This window comes from Fulmarus glacialis, unplaced genomic scaffold (genome assembly GCF_000690835.1).
Source record: "Fulmarus glacialis isolate BGI_N327 unplaced genomic scaffold, ASM69083v1 scaffold10450, whole genome shotgun sequence".
Classification (NCBI taxonomy): Eukaryota; Metazoa; Chordata; class Aves; order Procellariiformes; family Procellariidae; genus Fulmarus; species Fulmarus glacialis.
Window position 1 is genome coordinate 1,460 of NW_009187101.1, and position 19,450 is coordinate 20,909.

The 19,450-nt window shown below is 34.9% G+C and overlaps 1 protein-coding gene across 1 annotated transcript in view; it reads left to right on the forward strand.

Annotated features, from left to right (window-relative positions):
* Nucleotides 1–321: 321 nt before the first annotated feature.
* MCPH1 (microcephalin 1) overlaps nucleotides 322–19,450 on the forward strand; it is a gene marked incomplete at both ends in the record, with an annotated part of 38,662 nt that continues 19,533 nt past the window's right edge. The window contains 7 exons of the mRNA XM_009573925.1: nucleotides 322–413; nucleotides 2,793–2,911; nucleotides 9,167–9,251; nucleotides 9,875–9,995; nucleotides 10,281–10,421; nucleotides 11,661–11,756; nucleotides 13,956–14,172. Of these exons, the coding sequence (XP_009572220.1) occupies nucleotides 322–413; nucleotides 2,793–2,911; nucleotides 9,167–9,251; nucleotides 9,875–9,995; nucleotides 10,281–10,421; nucleotides 11,661–11,756; nucleotides 13,956–14,172 (871 nt within the window). The remainder of the gene's footprint in view (nucleotides 414–2,792; nucleotides 2,912–9,166; nucleotides 9,252–9,874; nucleotides 9,996–10,280; nucleotides 10,422–11,660; nucleotides 11,757–13,955; nucleotides 14,173–19,450) is intronic.

Genomic DNA, 19,450 nt, shown 5'->3' on the forward strand with positions numbered 1-19,450 from the left:
TGATTAATGATAAGGGTAAGCAGTCATGTAAAGTACCACGTTGCTTATTAAGTTGGTAGCGTGTTTTAAATAGACCAAGTGAAAAGTTGTGTAACTAGTGTCAAACTTACAGGTTTGTTCCATTACAACTAATTTAAGGGACAGAAATACTCTAAAAAGAACATTCTGCTGCTAACATCTGATACTCAGATTATTAAAAGCTGTACTTGCTGCCAAATGCGATATGTATAAAGGCAAAATTTTGTTGGAAAGGCAGTTTAATCAGTTTTACCATAGTATATACTTTATTAGCTGTTTGTTGTTTTTTCTCTTCTGATTCAGGTATATCCGCATTTGTAGAAGTTTGGTCATCTAACAGAACAGAAAATTACTCGAAAACCTTTGAACAGCAACTTCTTGATATGGGAGCAAAAGTAAGGAAACTGTTTTGAAATAAATAGAATAGGAAAGCTCTTAATTACAAACCAGCTTGCTCGTTCTGCTTGTCATGTATATTTCTTCATAGTACGAGTTTTTAAAGTGCAGAAAGAAAGATAATCACAAACCTGAGAATAGACAAACGTGTTGTAAAAATCTTATTAGCGACAGATGGGAAATGCATCGCTGTGTCTGTAAACCTCTTTGTATATTAATATGATAGCATGCATTTGTTGTGCATTTGTTGCCCACATACTGTGGGCAAACCAAATCTAAGTGTTGAAAACCTGTGGTTGAGAAGTTACAACCTTATGTTGTTTTGTTTTCTTTAACTTGTAGGCAGCTGCTCTGTTATTACTACAGTATTTTCTAACGCAAGTACCATGACATTTTATTCTTCCATTCACTCTCCTACAAACATGGTTCAACTCCAGAAAGTGCTAGTAAAAATACATCTAAGAGTCTTTGTATATGTCTTAGTGATTTTTTCCATATCAAGTATAGTTGACTTGTAGGTGCAAAATATGTTTAATTGCCAGCTGCAAATTTCAATCAAAGACCAAAGTCAAACTGGCATCTTCCCTTCTTGCACATTAATTAATGGAGATTTTTAAAGCCCACATCATGCTCTAAATAACACTTGCGTGAACTCCCTGTGCTTTTTAAGTGAGCGTGTGTTGGTGTATTTTACTGTAAGTTAGGAAGTTTTGTTAATCTCCCCGAAGCCTCTCTTTCTGTATGAATTTAGCTGAGATAGTGCGACAGAACAGTAGAATAACTGGGTTTATTATAAAAGCAAATACAACTCTCAATAAATAATTTGAATAAGAAATATTTCTGGTTCTTTTGTGCTGTACTATCAGATCTATGGAATTCTGATGATGTTAGGTTTTTCTTACAGAAAATATGGCAAAGCATAAGGCTTCAAAATTCCTCAAGTTGATCAAAAAGTAGCTGGATATGGTGAAAGGTATAGGCAGATGATACAGATGAACCTATTTAGCAGATCCCTATGACTGAAGAGGGGTGGTCCTGCCCCTTTGCTATTTCAGACACTTCCTTGCCTTTTATTGGGCTGAGCACATGATAGTAAACTGACTTGGCTCACTCTGTCAGGAAAGAAAATTCTAAATTAGTTTTTCATTAGACTGTTGATTCAGACATCTCCAGCTAAGGTCAGGTGAGCAGTAGAGGATGTCCAGGATAAGGGAGGAGACAGGAGAGGTGAGAGGGAGGTGTAGGGTGGTGCTCCTCCATAATTTGGAGGCAAAGCTATATCAAGCATCTGTCTTCTTAGGACATGAGCTGTGAGCTGGGTACTAGCATAAGGAGTAAGCAATTGTATCTGGAGTCATAACTTATTCTGAAAGAGATTCATTGGTCCTGTATACCTAGATACTTAAATATCATGGGTTTTTGTCTTCCGAGAAGCAATAAATCATCTTGCCACCAGAAATTTTTGGAAAAGTTGAATAGTTTTCTTAAAGCCAAATATCGATCCAACATGTTGGGAGCCAAGTATAGTGATGCAACTGAGAGTGCAACAGAAAGCTACACAGCTATTTCCATTTGGCTGTGCTGAGAAGATGCTGCTGTAAAATATGAATTGTACTGATCTCACCATGTCAACAGTTACAACTGATCAAAGTTTTATGTGTAGGATGTTTAGTCTCCGCAAAAGGAAACTTTGGTTGTAAAGAATGGAGTATCTAGAACTAAAAAGGTTATCACTTAGTTGTCAATAGAGGCTGATAACTGAAAATTTAATTAGTTGTACAACACAATGAAAATGTCAGGTATGATATTAACTGTACTGACTTAAGTTTTCTGTATTTCTCACTTTTTAAAGTGTTCCCATATATTTTTTTTTTGTTTGTAGTAGCTTCAGCCTTCCCTCAAAACTAGAAGTGATCTTTATTGATGAGAATTAGTTTAAAGGATGAGGTTAGCTGTACTCTTTATGCCTGTGAGTTCTTTGCTAAATAAAAAACGTAATTCGGCATTTCTTTGGATAGTGGCAACTACTTTCTGTACTGGCTGTTGCATAGGAAATGATGTTGGCCTACATAAGTAAAAATGCTGTAAGATTAGTGATACAGTTAGAGAAAGGAGATGAAAATGGTAACCTATAGAAAAGAAGATTGAAAACAAAAGCCCACTAGCATGCATTGCATTGGCTTGACTAATGAGACTTGAGTTTGGATTGTTTGAGGCTTCTTGCAAAGATGAGAAAGATCAAAAGAGTCCTTGACATAATGTTTAGAATAAGTTTTTACGCTAATGGTTTATACATTAAAAACGGACTATGCTAGCTAGTTTCATTAGCATTTTCTGATTGTCAGACTTAAAGATGAGCTCTCTGTGTAATTCTGCAGGTTTCAAAAACTTTGAACAAGCACGTGACCCATGTAGTCTTCAAAGACGGACGTTTGGCTACGTGGAGAAAAGCACAGAAGATGGGTGTAAAAATAGTTTCTGTACTCTGGGTGGAGAAGTGAGTACTTGTGAATATAATGAATGTGACCCATTCCAGAGATAATGGATTCTAGTATTGTTTTATTTAGAAACTTAAGTACAGTACCTGTTTTTTCATGTACTTGAAATAGTGATAAATCTATGAGTAAATGATAACTTTCCTATGACATTATTTTTATTATTTTATGCAGGTTACTTGCATAAAAAGGTAAAATGTTAACTCTTGAAAAATAAATGTGTTGAAGTAGTCCGTAGTATATTAACCGTTCAGTATTCCACTCCTTTGCTCTCACTCTCAGATGGCATGCATGGGCAGTGAAGACCAGATATTTATGTTGAATAGAATTCTTCCATTTTCGTATGAAAAAGCACATTTCATCAGGGACATTGTACTGTTTCTCTACTTGACTCTTTTAGATAGAATATCTCCTAGCAAGAAAGAAAAAGATCCATACGTAGTCTGGCTTTTAAGACACTTGGCAGGTTCAGAACAGAACTGCTTGAAGATTCTCAACTACCATACAAAAAAAGTTAAATTTAAAAATAAAAAAAAAATTTAAAAAATCAATTTCAGCTGTGTAGCCAGTCCATGAGAATTTACTAGTCCATAGCTGCTTCTCTGAGTTTACAAAGTGGTTGTGAGGCCTAACTTGGATTTCAGATGAAGTGTAAAAACACAGTGTTTAAGAATATGCGTGTGTTGTGCTCAAACACTCCAATAGATAAATTGCTGTGATGATGGCAATTAGAATATAAGTCAAATAAAGAGGCCCTTTCCTATACCAGTTGTAATATGCATGGAGAGATAGAAGTCTGCTAAGTGCAAAAGTAAAAAAGAAAAAAAAGGGGGGAGGGGCAAAACTGAGCTCTGCAGCTACTTAAATGTAGGCCAGTACAACTGCAAAACTTGTGATGCAAGTCCGTTAGCCAAAAAAGAAATTCGTGGAGTTCTGCAGAAGCAGGATTTTTTTTTTCTTTTTTTTTTTTTTTTTTTAAGAATACCAGATATAGAAGTTACAGCCACACAGCCCAGCCAGCTTTAACACCGAGGAGGGAACACCTTAAGTTCCCAAAAATGAGAGTGATGCAAAATTTTATTTATGTCAATATATCTTTCTGTGACCTGGTGCTATCTGAGTGCGCAAGAATGATGGTCATTTCAGTATGAATCTTTGGTTATAAAATTAAATATGCTCTTCAGATGGCTAAGTGTATAAATACAGAATTTTGAAAGCTTAGTCACAGGAACTATAAACTACTTGATGACTCGGATGTGCTGTAGTAAAAAGGATCCTAGAAAAGTCCAGGTGAGTAGTATCTGCAATAGAAGAAGAATGAGAGTGCCTTACAGGGGAGAGTCTAGGTTGTGTCATACAGAAATGCTGACTCTGTAATAGCAGTTCCACCCTAAGAATCTCCTCTTAGGAAGGAACTCTACCTACCTCTGGAAGGTATTGAGTGGGTGAACGCTGTAGAAAGCTCAGACATAGAGACAGCTGGATGTGTGATACTGTAGGGGACAGCATGGAGCTTTGAGATCCAGGTGTAAAAGCCTCAAGAAACTTGCTGGATACCAGCAACAAAGGAAGAGACAGGAGAAAGGATCTGGAAGGAAACTTAGGCTATTTGGTGGGAAAGAGAAGGCTAGCATCTTTCTGGTATTTTTTTTAAGTGTTCCTAGTATCATGCTCTGGACAAGGCAAGGTCTTGCTATATGGCTTAGAAGATGAGGTTTGTTGGAACTGGGGAAACCATCTGAAATAGAGAGATGTATTTGATTGCGGGGGGAGGGGGGGGGGGAGGATACCCAAGCTGTGAATTATGATTGAACTTCTGTGTAATCTTTTTCTTCTGCCTTTTATTTTAAAGTTAATGCCAAAAGGTATACAAGAACATACAACTTTGAATTCTGCCTAGAGTATACATCAATCTTAGGAATATCATATCCTTGAACACAGTATAGGTCAGGAGCTGTAGAAGCTTACATAATAGATAGTAATGAATAGTCTCACTAGTCATAGGGTTATTCAAATGAGGCACAGACAATACAAAATTAAAATGAGTCTGTGCTAGCATACGTGCTAAAATTATTTGTAATAAGATGAGGGAACTGGAGTGCCTGACTTTAAATTATATGCCTAGTATATCAATATCTCAGAAATTTGGTAGACAGAAGACAGTCTTTTGAACCCTGGGACAATGTAAACAGGAAGGACTGAATAGTCTGTGCCTGTAAAATAGTGTTTCTGTATGAATGGAAGCTTAGTTTGAAACTGATAACTGTGTAAGCAAATAATGCAGAGTTCATATGAGTTGAAGTTTTAGCGTTACTAAAAAAAGATGGCTTGATTAACCAGCTGCTTCGTTCAATAGTGAGTGGAACGTTCTCAGAATGGTCAGAAATGCTGTGAAATGTTGTGGTTTAACCCCAGCTGGCAGCTAAGCACCACGCAGCCACTCGCTCGATCCCCCCCCGTGGGATGGGGGGGAGGATTCAAGAAAACTCACTGGGTTGAGATAAAGGCAGTTTAACAGGTAAAGCAAAAGCCATGCACGCAAGCAAAGCAAAACAAGGAATTCATTCACTGCTGCCCATCGGCAGGCAGGTGTTCAGCCATCTCCAGGAAAGCAGGGCCCCATCACACATTATCGGTTACTTGGGAAGACAAACGCCATCACTCTGAACGTCCCCTCCTTCCTTCTTCCCTCAGCTTTATATGCTGAGCATGATGTCATATGATATGGAATATCCCTTTGGTCTGTTGGGGTCAGCTGTCTCAGCCGTGTCGCCTCCCAACTTCTTGTGCACCCCCAGCCCACTCGCTGGTGGGGTGGGGTGAGAAGCAGAAAAGGCCTTTACTCTGTGTAAGCACTGCTCAGCAATAACAAAAACATCCCTGTATTATCAACACTGTTTTCAGCACAAATCCAAAACATAGCCCCATGCTAGCTACTATAAAGAAAATTAACTCTATGCCAGCCAAAACTAGCACAAATGTCATTTCAGGAAATGTAATAGTAAAGGGCAACTTTCTAGACTGGGGATTGGGTGACTCCTGTTGGAGTGCAGTGTGAAGACAAATATTTTAGGTATTGCTTGGTCTGAATTGATTTGTGGATGGTTGTTCAAATTATTTCAAAGCACCTTCTTGTAAGTATGGCCACAGTATAAAATGTGTTCATACCAGAACAGCAAAACCCAAGAAGTTCTGTGACAGTGCTCAACTTCAAAAAGGAGTCTAGTTAAAATGGAAGAAGTTCTGTTAAGAAGCTAAGAGAGTGAAGGGAATAAAATTGCTGGTGTCAAGGAGACTATTTAAAGCGTAAATCCTTTTAAGTGTATCAGAAGGAAGATGGTCATCACGTTTTGTGAGGGGGAAGTTAATATTTTGGGACTTACAGTAAATGTTTTCCTGGCATTACTACCTCAGCAGTAGTCAAAAATCAAATTAAATAGAACATAAAACCTCGTGTAGTGGGATGACAGCGTTTTGTCATGGAATGTTGCGAGAGGATGGCAACGAGCATGACTGAAGTTATGAAATAGTTTTCTCACAAGATGTGATTGAAGAGACAAGAATTCTTCAGCCTGGAAAAGACGTGGGTGTGGAGGGGGAGAGACTCTTGTGAACACAAAGGTTCATATGGAGAGACTGAATAGGGAATGAATATATGTTTTCCTTTCCAGTAGAAGAATTGGAAAGCATCACATGAATCTTGTCTGGAGGCAGATTCAGAGAAAACAGTAAATGATGCTTTTTAGCAAAACATGGTTAGGCTGTACAACTCCTCATTGCAGAATCATAGTCAGCAAAGATTTACATGGGTTTAAAAATGCTGAAGCAATTAAACACTTGGTTTTATCAAAAACCAAATACAGTATTGCATCTAACCATCTCTAAACCAGAAATCTGCGGAACATAGCAAAGTAAACTGGGAGTGTTTGGCTGTGTTTTTCATGTTTTTACATGCTTTTGGGAATCTTGATATTGGAAATAGGATGCTGCAGCATATTGTATTTAATCTGGACACTACTTTTTAATGTTTAAGCTCTGAAAACACCAGACAAGGAAGCAAACCATAAACAATTACTCCAGCATTTCCTGATGCTTCTGCTTTGTGCCAAATACTCTCCCACTTAACAGCTAGTGGACCCCTACGTCCAAACTGTTATGCGTGTACTCTAGTGTTATCTTCCCCCAAGCAGTGCTTGAGCCTCTGAGAGGAACATGCCCTATGATTTGAAAAATACTATAATACTCACTTTTCTCCATAAAAACCAGCACAAATTATTAGAGGACAAGGGTTTGTGCAATATTTAGTGAACATTGCCTTGTTGAACTCTTACTGAATTTCCAGTGCTCTCTCCAATGATCTGCCTAAAACTTGTATTGGAAGTTTCTGCTTTATAGTATGAGCATCTGTTTGAATCTAAACTGAATGCAGTTCTATAATTTAATAGGAAGTAATTTGATTGGGAAGAAGACTTTAAAATAAGATGACAATTGAAATTCCAAAAAAATTCAGAACTCCAGAGTAAATATATTTTTAATTAAAAAAAAAAAAAAGTGTTTTGTTTCCTTTTTTTTGTTTTCTTAGAACGGTAGATATGTCTAACTTTAAAAATAGTGCACAAAATCATGGACTTGCTATAAGATTCATGCAAATAAATTGCAAGTTTGTAATTGTAATGTAAAATGAGTGACAGCTTCGGGATCACTGAAAAAAAACTTTTTAAGTGCTTCTTCAACTCAAATACCTCAATGAGCAACCTAAAAAAAAATCAAAACCCAACAACAAAAAGAACCCTACGTAAGATAGAATTGCTGCAATCTGTGTCCAAATTAAGAACACTTAATATTTCCAAATCAAATCCATAATTGGGAAACTCTGCCTCTGTATTCTTAGTACGGTAACTCACTCATGTCACAAATAAGATAGATAAATCATTTACATTCAGATTTGTCTGCAAAGTAAAAAAATCTTGTAAGATATTTAATGGTCAAATTTTCTTCTGTTTAGCTTCTCTGAATCAATGAAATCTCTGAATTAATGTAAATTTTAATGTAGTCTACATCTGTGCTGATTATTATCCAGAATTTAATAATAGCCACTGAAGTCCAGCATGTTGAGTATCATCTCTATTTGATGCTCCAGAGAACTCTAAACTCAGTTAGTTTGACAAATACATGTAGTGGGTTGGCTCTTCTTTATTCAAAACTGAGTAACTAAGCATTAGATTGTCATTCTACAGATACAAACTTTATAGCAGTTAGATCACTAGGTGTCACTAGAATCACAGTTTTGAATGACTTCTGGTGGAATTCTAGTGTAGTCTATTAAGGTTCCATACAATTTCCGATAATCGGTTTTATTGTTTATTGTTTGAAAATAAAACTGTATTTACCTATTTTGATCAAAAGAACTTTAATTTATGTATTAATAACCAAATTATTGCCACAACGTCATCCGTAGTATTCACAAATACAGTAGATGATGATATATCCCAAGATAACATTAGCCCTATTGTTCTCAAGTCAGTCTTCGAATATGAAAAGACAGGAAAAACTAGGGGTATGGTATTGGATTTTTGGTTTTGTAATTAAAAAAAAAAGTTTGCATAAATATAGATTGCTTTTCAATAAGGGGCTGTTTTTAGCATTGCATATACAAAGAAAAGGCAGAAAACTGAGACTAATGGGTAAGATGTAAAAGCCAGGATCAGATGAAGCCTCCTTCCTCATTTGCCTGAATAGAAAAATTTCCTGCCTGCCCCCCTGCCATGACATTCTGTAGATTGTAGTTGGAAATTTACTGTCATCACAGTGACCAAATTAAGGTTAAGTTCAACTAGCTAGTGAACAATGAAAGCCTACAGACCTCACAAAAGTCAGGGCAAGATTTAAGGTTCATGAGAATCTGGCCAGAAGGACTTAATACAGTGGTTTTTGAATGTGTGGAAAATCTAACGAGTGGGAATCCTTGAGTTTCAGAACAGCAATTTCAAGGGCATCATTAGGACAAAAAAATTGTATCATGTGCTGTATTTGATGTGTAATAGATAGATAGATTTTCTTTTTTTGTTGTTTTTTTAGCATTACAGTAATTATGCTAAAGATACACACTTAGGGAGGGTTGGTGTTTCGTTATTACAGGGCTCAGACAACTCTTTTTGCAATAAAGGTTCTCATTCTTAAAAAAACCCAACAAACAACAACAAAAAAAGGCCACAAAACCAAAAAAAACCCCAAACCTGCTCTAATTTATTATACAGGTGTCGAGAAACTGGAGTACATGTTGACGAATCCTTATTTCCTGCAGTAGACACTAATGAAGGATTACCACCACTGATCAAAAAAGTGAGTATGTGATTTTTTCTTTTTTTTTTTTTAAATAGGCCTAGAGTAGTAAACTTTAAAGTTTGAACTTGACTTCCTGACCTCAGGCATTTGAACTGTTTATTTTCAGAACATTCTGTAAACTCAGCCATCTGAGTAGGTTTTTAAAGGTAGGCTATGGCTGTGATGATGTAACATCTTAGCTGAAGAAAGGACAATAAAAATAGAGTTTTTATATTGGTGAATAAAGAAATGAAGATTTAAATTAAAATGACATAATGATTAACTAATCAAAAAAACATGACTGTAATGTGGCTTATGTTTCACTGAGTTGCGACAAACCCTAAAAAAATCTTTCAAGGTTTAGCTTTGCTACAAGTAAAAACGAAAAGATGGTGACTTAGTCTCCTTTTTACTAAAATCTAAGCTAAAAAAATTTCTTAGGTTCTTTCTTATTTCATATTAAAGTTCACTTTGGAAAACATTAACTTCTACAATTATCTGTGACCTCAAGAAGGTGATAATAAGTAGCATAGAGTTAAACACTGATAATAAATACTGTGATAAAGTGGTAGGCAAATAGGAAGTGTAGTTACTTCTGGCAGTTTTATACTATATAATTAATAGTTTTGTGTGTCTTGTAGCACAAATGTATGCGGCCAAAAGACTTTGTTGAAAAAACTCCAGAAAATGATAGAAAGCTGCAGAGAAGACTGGACCAGATGGCTAAAGAATTAGCTGTACAAAAGATAGCAATTAATGCTGGTAAGAACTACTTTGGACTAAGATTCAAATATCTTAAGTTATTTCTTTAAAGCACTTGAAGGGTTTTGGTTTTTGTTTGTTTTTACTTTTATGCATCTCACCGTGAGAAATACAGTAGACTTAATTTTTGCGGAGTTCTTTGCAAGTTTGTGGTATTAAGGCATCTGTAGTGATGTTAGGTATAAGGAACCTAAGTTTTTCAAGTTTTTTGGAAAAAAAAAAAACTTCACCTGAAGCTGTTATAGCATGTAAATATTAATGTACAAATGCAATTTCTTTGTGTAGAAACTGATGTACCAGTTTTACTATTTGAAGACAATGGTTCGCTTGTATACAGCCCTGTTAATAAGATAAAAGATCAATGCAGTGCAATGGAAAGAAGAATAAAGGAGATGAAGGAAAAAAGAGAAAATCTTTCTCCTACTGGTAAGAAGTTACATTTTACTTATCCACAAACATGGACAAATGGCTACCATCTTTATTGCTGAATTTTTGGCACACTTCTCTTGCTCTGGCCTCCAGAATTTTTTTCGTATCTTACTTGATTACGTCCTTCCTTCTTCCCAGGTTTCGAGTAGGTGTGAGTGCTTCAGCTTTTAGTTTCTTTCTATCAAAAGGCACAAGAAGTCATGGAAGACCATGATTGCAAAAAGGAATTTCTTAATCACTAGACTGCTCAAGAGGACTAATGTTTAAGCTAGACTTTCTAAACTTGTAGATTGATATTATCACAACTTGGTTAAACTTTACAGCGAGACTCTAAATCTTACTTCCTCTTGAATTTTAATGTGAATGCTGTACTTGACAAAGATTGTAATTTGCTACTCCCAGGCCAACAGTTTAAAAAGGAGTCCAAAATCTGTCCAGGTACTGAAGAGCAGGATTTAAAAAAATAAAGTAATTTGAATGACCTAATTGAATAAATCTAATTGACTTCAAAATGCAGATCCTGATGAATTAAGTCTAGGTTGCAGTTTCCAAATAATTTTTTAGTGTTCACATTACCTTACTATGAAAGTATTGAGGTCTAAGTCATTAGGTTTTGTCAGTTATTATAAAAACTGTTGAAATGTGGAACATCTTTTGGGGGGGGGGAGGAAATCAGTAGTATTTGAAGTTTTAATAAGTATATGTCAACTAGACTGTCAGTTTATCATTTCATAAATAATTGTGGGAGGAAAGTAAAGAACCAGTGATACATGAATGAAAAATTAAATTTTATTTATTTTAGCATGGCTTGTGTTTGTTTTCTATTTGAGTTTTACGGTAATACCTTCAAATGTTTTGAAAAGCATTTCTGCTATATCAAGGCTTTGCTGCTAATTGCAGAATTTGACAGATTCTTCAGTAAAATGCCTCAACTGGCTTAGAAATATCTATAATATTTTCTAAATGGTTTGCCATCATTCTTTAGTTTCAGAAAAATGTGGTGCTGAGTTATCTAGAAAAAATTTGCTTAAAATTGTAGAATATCTAATAGCTTTTTTGTTAATATGTAAATTTGAGATACTGTTGAGCAGTCTATAATTATTTATATGGTTATAGTTAGTTGACAAAGCAATGGCTTGTCTCTTGTGATTGAGCTGTTTTGAAATAAGAATAGATGGTGTGGAAATCTGTATGCTTGCAAATACAGCTAACTAGTTATTATTTACAAATTTCTAGCGTCGCAAATGTCTCAAATACCTCCAAGTAGTTCACTAGGAGACTGCCCGCTGTCTACTTGTGTCTTAACTAATTCAGAAGACTCATTGTTACCAGGTAAATAACACAACTTCATATATTACAGAAATTAAAAATAATACATAGCCTGTATATCTTATTTTGGAAAGTACAGTATGCTGAAATGGGAACTGTATATATTTGCTCTATTATTTATATTTAAAGCTGAAGTTATTTTAGTTTTTCTTAACTGGCAAAGTATGTAGAAGTAAGAATTCAAGGAAAATGGAGTGTGAGGAATCACATTGGGTAAATGCTGTGCCTTACTGCTGTGTTGCTTGCCTCACTTCCTACTCTTTCCTCACATCATTCCCCATTAATGGCTTCTTGTCCTGGCATGGTGTCAGTCTTCTCTGCTCTTACAGTGATCTTGTATAGAATACAGAGTGCGCACTAAACAGCGTGATGAGGGGAGCAAAAAAGAGAACTGAATGAGAGAGAGACCTCAGAGAACTGAAATATCTTCCAAATTTTCAGTCAAAAAACTTGAATTTAAAAGGAAACCTCATGTGTTTTCCAGCTTAAGTATTTAGGGATCGAAGAAATAACAAGAATAAAGCTTTTAAAATGTTTTATGGTTGCAGATGAATTCAAGTCATTTGTTATTAAGGTTCTTATTCTCACAAAGTTAGGTGTTTGTTCCTGTGTTTTGGCATAGTAGCAGGATGTAAGGGAGAAGATTATTGTGAAGGCTGTTGAGCTATGTCAGTGGGCATCTTAACAGCATTAATCATGTACGCAATGGGTATGTACTTCAGACCTCGTGTCTTCTGTCAGTCACATGAGCAGAAAGCTAAAGTCACATGCTGGTTTGATCTCAGTAGAAAAGTAAGAAGACGACAGTCTTTAGAATTCATAGTGAGGACCACTTGAGTGGTCTGCCTACTCTCTGTTCTACCCCAACAGTAAGCTATACCTCATGCTGTTTTCAAGTGTTGTATTTTGTTGACATCATACAGGAATTCTGTCATGCTGGCTTACATGAGAACAGGGGCGGCATCTGAGACATGTCTCATGCAATGTTAGGGAGAAGTAATAGCTTAATACTGGAAGTAGCATAGTTGTGCCAACAAACTATTTTGGTAAATTAGTTGTGTGCTGATGAGGTTGAACATCGTGATTTGAGAGCTTTACCTTGAGTATTTCCCTTCAACATTACAACTGCACAATGCAATTTTACATTAAGAATAGACCTCCACAACTCGTGACAATACTCAGTGTAGCTTCCATCTCTGATGCTCTGTGACGGTGACCCTTTCGTTTGTGCTTGTGAGATACATGAGTATGTTGGTTAATGGTTTAAAAAGGTCAAGAATCCAGTTTAATTTGAGGATTGAAGTTAAGAGTTTTTCAATTGTCAATATGAGAGTCTGATCATGTCATGTGAAACTTCTCTTTTCATCTCCATATATTTCATTTTTCTGAATTTAGCTAGCTACACCATATATTTAAAAATATTACTTACATTTAGTAAGCAAAGAAGACTTCCCCTAAAACCTACAGGAGCATTTCCAGAAGGAGTATTGCTGAAACTTGTACTCAACATGTATTTAAACAAAAGCAAGTATTGGAATAATCAGATTGTAGAACAACTGGATTTTAAAAAATGTATTCTGAATAATCAAAGATACTAGCCTGTTTCAGAGGAATTTATTGTGAAGAATTATGAATAGATTCTGCATATCACCTCCCCCAAAATCATTTCGTAAGAATAGCTACAAGAAATGATATATTTTTTCCACATTCTAATTATTTTTAATACATTGTGCTGATGTATGTTGTATGATACTGTGATGTTGTATTTAATTTCATCTTAACTGCAAAAACTACAAGGTGGTGGTAATGCTGTGGTAGTAAAAGTTATTATTGAGTTTCCAGTATTACTATAGCTAGCTTTATCACTGTAAAAATCATGCTGTTTTTCTCGACAAATGCAAGAGTGAAAGGGAGTTCCTCGGCTGCTTTGTTTCAAGAAAGCAAAACAGGACTTACGGATACTTACTACCACGTGAGAAGATATGATAGCTAAAGCTATTGTAGCTTCTTGTCAACATAGAATGTGCTTTGTTTCTAATCTATTTTCTGTTTAGTTTTTGATGACTTGCCATATAATATCCAGGGAAGTGACTAAATCCTTGTTTTCTTCTTTCAGTAATTTCATATGTATTTTACTAAGAAATGTGGTACTCTTTCTGTTTTGTTAAATACACTTCTATTGCCACTTTTCATATTTTGCAGGAGAACAAATGGAAGACTGCTTGAACTCAAGTTATGATTATCTTTGGGGAACTGATAAATTAAAGAGACAGACAACAGAGGTAGTAAAACACGCCTGTGATACTTGGACTGATATTCATGTATCCATGAGTGCATCTGTGAATTGTCCCTCACATAGCTATGAGCAGAAGAGCTTAACACCAAAACAAGATAGCAGAAGAAGCTTAAGAAAGGAACAGATTTTGCAGCACACTTTGGATGATAAATTGTCTTTAGAAAAGAAAGATCTAAAAAAGTTTCCAAAGAAATATCAGAAGGATGAAAATATCATGACTGCTTCAGTTGCAAACGAAAGTTCTCTTTTCCCCATCAAGGGCTTGGGTCATATTACTCCTTGCAAAAAAATTGTCAAGTTAAATGCTGTTCCTGCTTTGATTGGCAGTCTCTCTAATTCGTCTATGAACAGTGAAGACTTAAATACATGTTCATTGGATAGAAGCTTCCCTGTTGACAGAAATGATTGTATTCTTGAAGACAAGAAGAGGAAGAAACTACAAACACTATCTAGTTTGAAACTGGCTACCTCAGAACTGGGTGCATCAGGGTCTAAAGAGTTCTTGGAAGCAGTTACGACATATAGCAAGTCTTTTTGCGCTGAAGAGGCTTCTTATGAAGACTTCTTTTCATCATGTAATTTGAATGAAAATGAAGTACAGGTACGAGTACCAAAGGAATCACAGAATCCTCCTGAAGTTTGTTGCAAAGACTCTATTACAAGCATGGACTCACTTGATAGGAGTTTCTGTAAGCCACATACTACTTCCAAGAAAAGTAGGAAAAAGTCTATTCCAGCAAATGATGTTTCAGTAAAGAAAAAATTCAAACCAGCTGAACATCCTGGAAGTGTGCCATTAAATTATATGTCAGATGGTGAAAAAGCTGACACTGCGGAAGCTATAGATTCTGATTATGTGAATAGGCTGCCTCAGCATGCTTATGAAAAATTCTACAGAACCAATGTGAATTACTGTACTCGCACTACTGGTAAGTCGCTACATAGAGCTGGAAAATGAAAAGATATCATACTGCATTAGATGTACTCATGCAACTAAATTGCAGAATGAACTGCCATTCCCAAGGGAAAAACATTTCAGAATTACACCAAAAGAAGAAAATGCTGCAGTACTGACTTTATTTTTGAGTAAAATAATGGAGTTCATAGGATCCAAAAGAACACCCTTTTTTTTCCCCATACATTACAAACACAATGAAGTCACCATGAGATAAGGAAACTGTGCTCACAAAATGCAACGAAAGTATGTGAGCCTTCTTTTCCCCTAATGCTTGATATTCTGTAAACTTTCTGCTGCTATTCAAAATCTGTTTAAGAAACCAAGATCTTTCTGTTTTAAATGTTATGGTGCTCTTGTAAATTGTTTATAAGTAACTTCTCATCATAGGGTCCCTTGTTCAAATTATTTTTATTTCACAAGTTAAAGTTGCTACTTTAGATTAATTGCAGTTAAGGGCATAACATCTCTAGTGAAAAAAAAAAATTGAGTTAGCAATTTCTAACTTGTGCTATGGTGAAGATTGAATAAGACATTTGAGGGGATGTGCAAGAGTTGCAATGTAAGCATCTTTTTCAACCACGGCTTCTTTATATGGAACTGATCTTAGTTTTTAATAGTAATTTTAAGAGTATTTTTTATATTTGAGTGTTTTCAAGTTGGTTTGGCCTAAGTTACTTCAATGTAAATGTATACTAGAATATTGAATCTCAAGAACTTCCCTGAAAAATGCTTAACTTGCATTGGGGTAATCGCTTTCAGATTTTGATATTTTGAGCTCTGTTTGTCAAGCTTTATATAGGGTTAAATATTTGTAATTATAATTGTATATTTTAGTCATTTGTTTTCCCTAGAAAATTCTGCAGCAGTGCACCAATGAATTATAGAAAATCAATTATTAACTTAAAAGGCTCAACAAACTTGGATTCAGACTTATGAAATCATCTAGTGGAACTATGGAATGGTGACTGTGCTTATATCTGTGGGTAATAAGTTGCTGAACTGTAAGCTGCTATTTTGGGTTCACTACATCTGTATTTTAATACCTGGAGTGCATCATTATAACACAGTTAAAAAAAAAAGTTAATGCAGGTGTATGTTATACAAGTATAAATGTACACCCATAAATATATGACTCCACTGTATGTGTTTTTTGCCATGTGGTAGTGTACTAGAAGATGATCCTTAAGTTATGTATTTCTTAATGTCAAAGAACAGTCTATTTTTCATTAAACAATCATGAAAACAAATGGGGAAGGAGAAAATGTTTACTACTTTTAAACTTAGGTATGCCATTTAATTTTAGAGGTAATTCTAACTTTTAAATTCTAGCGATTAAATTATCATCAATGTTTTAGCATGTTATGCTTTTATTTTCTGGCTGGATAACTTGTTTAACATAACAGACTTTGGAGGAGAGGAAAAAGGAACAGTATTCAGCAGACAGAAGTTATCAGATGTTTATACTTTTTATCCTTTTTGTTAGGAACTTCTGTAAGTCTCAATTTGTGTTTCTAGTGATTTCAATAATATTTGTGATTTATCAGTGATGGCCATTTTCCCAAATATAATGTATTCAGCTTCATACCTCTCTTGTGTAGTCAAGTAGAACCTCAAGTTTGACAGCTCAAAGGAGCTCACTTAAAAATGGAAGGAATCAATAATGAAAGATTAGTTGTATTTTCCCTAATGCAAGTTCTGTGGAAGAAGATTAAAATCTTGTTTTAAACTTACTACTGTGACACTGTATGATGGAATAATTGATTTTTATTAAATATAGGTTTACTATTTCCTTTTTTTTCGCTTGAATGTAAGTTATTTCTTGTCCCTGTTAATTGGTAAAGAAATAGTAAATTGCTTTGTTTTTCTGTGTGTTGTATGTGATTTGAAAACTGGTAAATACAGTATGTTATTTTTAAAAGCTAGAGAATTCTTTTCACTCATATATATACAGTTAGGAGTAATCAAATATCTATATAAAATTTAACTATATCTGTATATATTTTAAATATCAAACATTTTTCTTGCCCATTTTTCCATGTGTTTTTATGTCAGTGGCACTCTTACCCAGTGTCTTTAATGACAAGAAGTAGGATTTTATAAGCTCACTTTCCACAGACTACTTGGAACATTTGGTTTTAATGTAGAAGTGTAATATGCAGGCTAATCTGAAACTAACTTTTCAAGTCGTAATGCTTATGTTGTAGCAAACTTCAGGTTCCTTTGTAGGGTACACTCAAGGCTGTCCAGTTGTTCTGCTGAACACCACAGGCATAAACATGGCTATTTATTTTCATCTTACTCCAAGTCATAAATCAAGTAGAGAACTGTCACAGATACAAGAGTTGAAATTAATCAGGCATTATAAGAATATTAAAAGATGCTTTCCTATTCAGATTCACTTCTTCATTCTCAGCTTTGTTTCTGGAAATGAAATAAATTTTCTATCCTTCTGATTAAACCAGCCATACCTGATAAATTTCAGTGCTCTGTAATCAGTAAGTGCTGTGTAACTAGGTTTTGTGTGTCAGTGCCTAAATTTTTAGCAGTTACAAAGTGAGGAAAATGGTGGCTTTTCTCTGTCATGAATATAAGTTTATGGAAATGCAATAATACTATCTTTTGTGAAAGTTAATGACCTATGTTACTAGGAGAGTTTAAGAATTTCTTTGTCATTCATGTTGTAAATTGCTTTACTTTGAAATCCCGTCCATCTGCTTATAACTTTTTTAGTAGGGCTAATGGTAGGGTAAGTTGGCACTTGAACCACATGGTTTAGAATGCCAATACTTGCTCAAATTTGATTAATTCCTATGGCTTTTCATCTGAAAGCTACAATGATACAACAATAGATATTAGGCAAGGAATGCAGGAGTACACTCTTTTAAGCGTTTATCATCCTAAAATCATTTAGAAACTTGAACTGGGATTTAGTATTATTTCCAGTCTTAAAAATAAACTTAAGGCTTAGCTGAGTGAATTTTAGATGTTTATGGTGAATGTGGGAAGCAAATATTATCATAGTTGGCTGAAAGACATAAACTAAGACCCATTATAGTGTAATTAAGGTAGTTCAACATTAAGATGGGGAATCTGGAATATCATTCTGTTATTTGGTGCAAAAATGATGCAGTTTAATTTAGATGAATGAGTTTTACCTGAGGTTCTAGGTGCTAGGTGCTTAATGCTGCTAAAGTACTGTTTATGTCTTTAAAAACACACATGTGAAAACTTCCTTAGATTTGATGTGCTTCTTTTTTTTCTTCAGTTTTGGAAGAAGACAGGCTTACTAAAAATATTGTATGATGTCCTCTCTTGAGATTTTATTATGTCCTTTTAAAAAACAAATAAGGGATGAAGAAGAAAACTATTTCTTGCTTGATTCCTTGTTTTGTTTATCTTCACAAAAAGTTTAATTGTAACTAATTACTAAAACAAAAAGGACAAATATTTCTGAATAGAGGAACAGGTTGAGGATTATTTTGATGTAGTCAAATTTACAAAGCCTGATGACACTTGTCCTAGAACACATAACAAACTAGATAAAATTGTTTTAAACCATTAATAGGTTCTCTTTGAGAATGTGGTGGGCACATAAGCTTTCAGAAGACTTGAAGAAATTGTGTTCTGAATAGCAAAAACTTGGTATTTGCCCATGCTGGAATAATAACTACAATAATAACAACAACACAAGTTATTAAATATTCTGTGCATATGTGCATGAAGGATTACTAATGATGACAAATTCAGACTTACTTTCCTCATAGTTGGGGTGAAAAACTCTGTGGATAAGTACAAAATAGTAGATATGATATAGCTTCATTTCAGTGATGCTTCATTATGATATTCTTAAAGTAGAACACTATACTATAGGTAAAATTTTTATTAGTTAGACATGATTGATTTGATTGAACAAAAACTAGCTCATTGTGCCTAATTACTTTGCTTTTTAACTGGAAGGAAATATCAAATGGAATTTTGAAGATAATATTCTGATTCAAAACTTCTCACTGGTGATAAATGATCATGTAGAAGCTTAAATTGCAAATTAAAGTCACCCTAATTTGTTATAATACTTCGGAAGGCTATCAGAGTTGTTGATTTTGATAGCAGTCATTGAGCAATGTTTTAGAAGAGAATTCAGGGGATCTAGTGGACCACAGTGGCATGAGTTAGCTGTGTATTTGAACTAAATTTAGGGATAACTAACAGTGGATGGAACTGCTTCCAAAAGTTCTGTTGACCTTATCTGAAATACCCTAGGAAAAGCTACTGAAGATGAAAACTCCTTACTTGTGACTGAGCAACTGCTTGAAAAAGAAGCAGTCAGGGAAAAACAGACAATAGACAGTGAAGCTTGAGACCTACAGGATGGAAAGGCTGGAAAGTGCTTGAGAAGTCCTGATGGTCAGGAGAGAAGAAGTAGGAACTGAATTGCAAAGAATA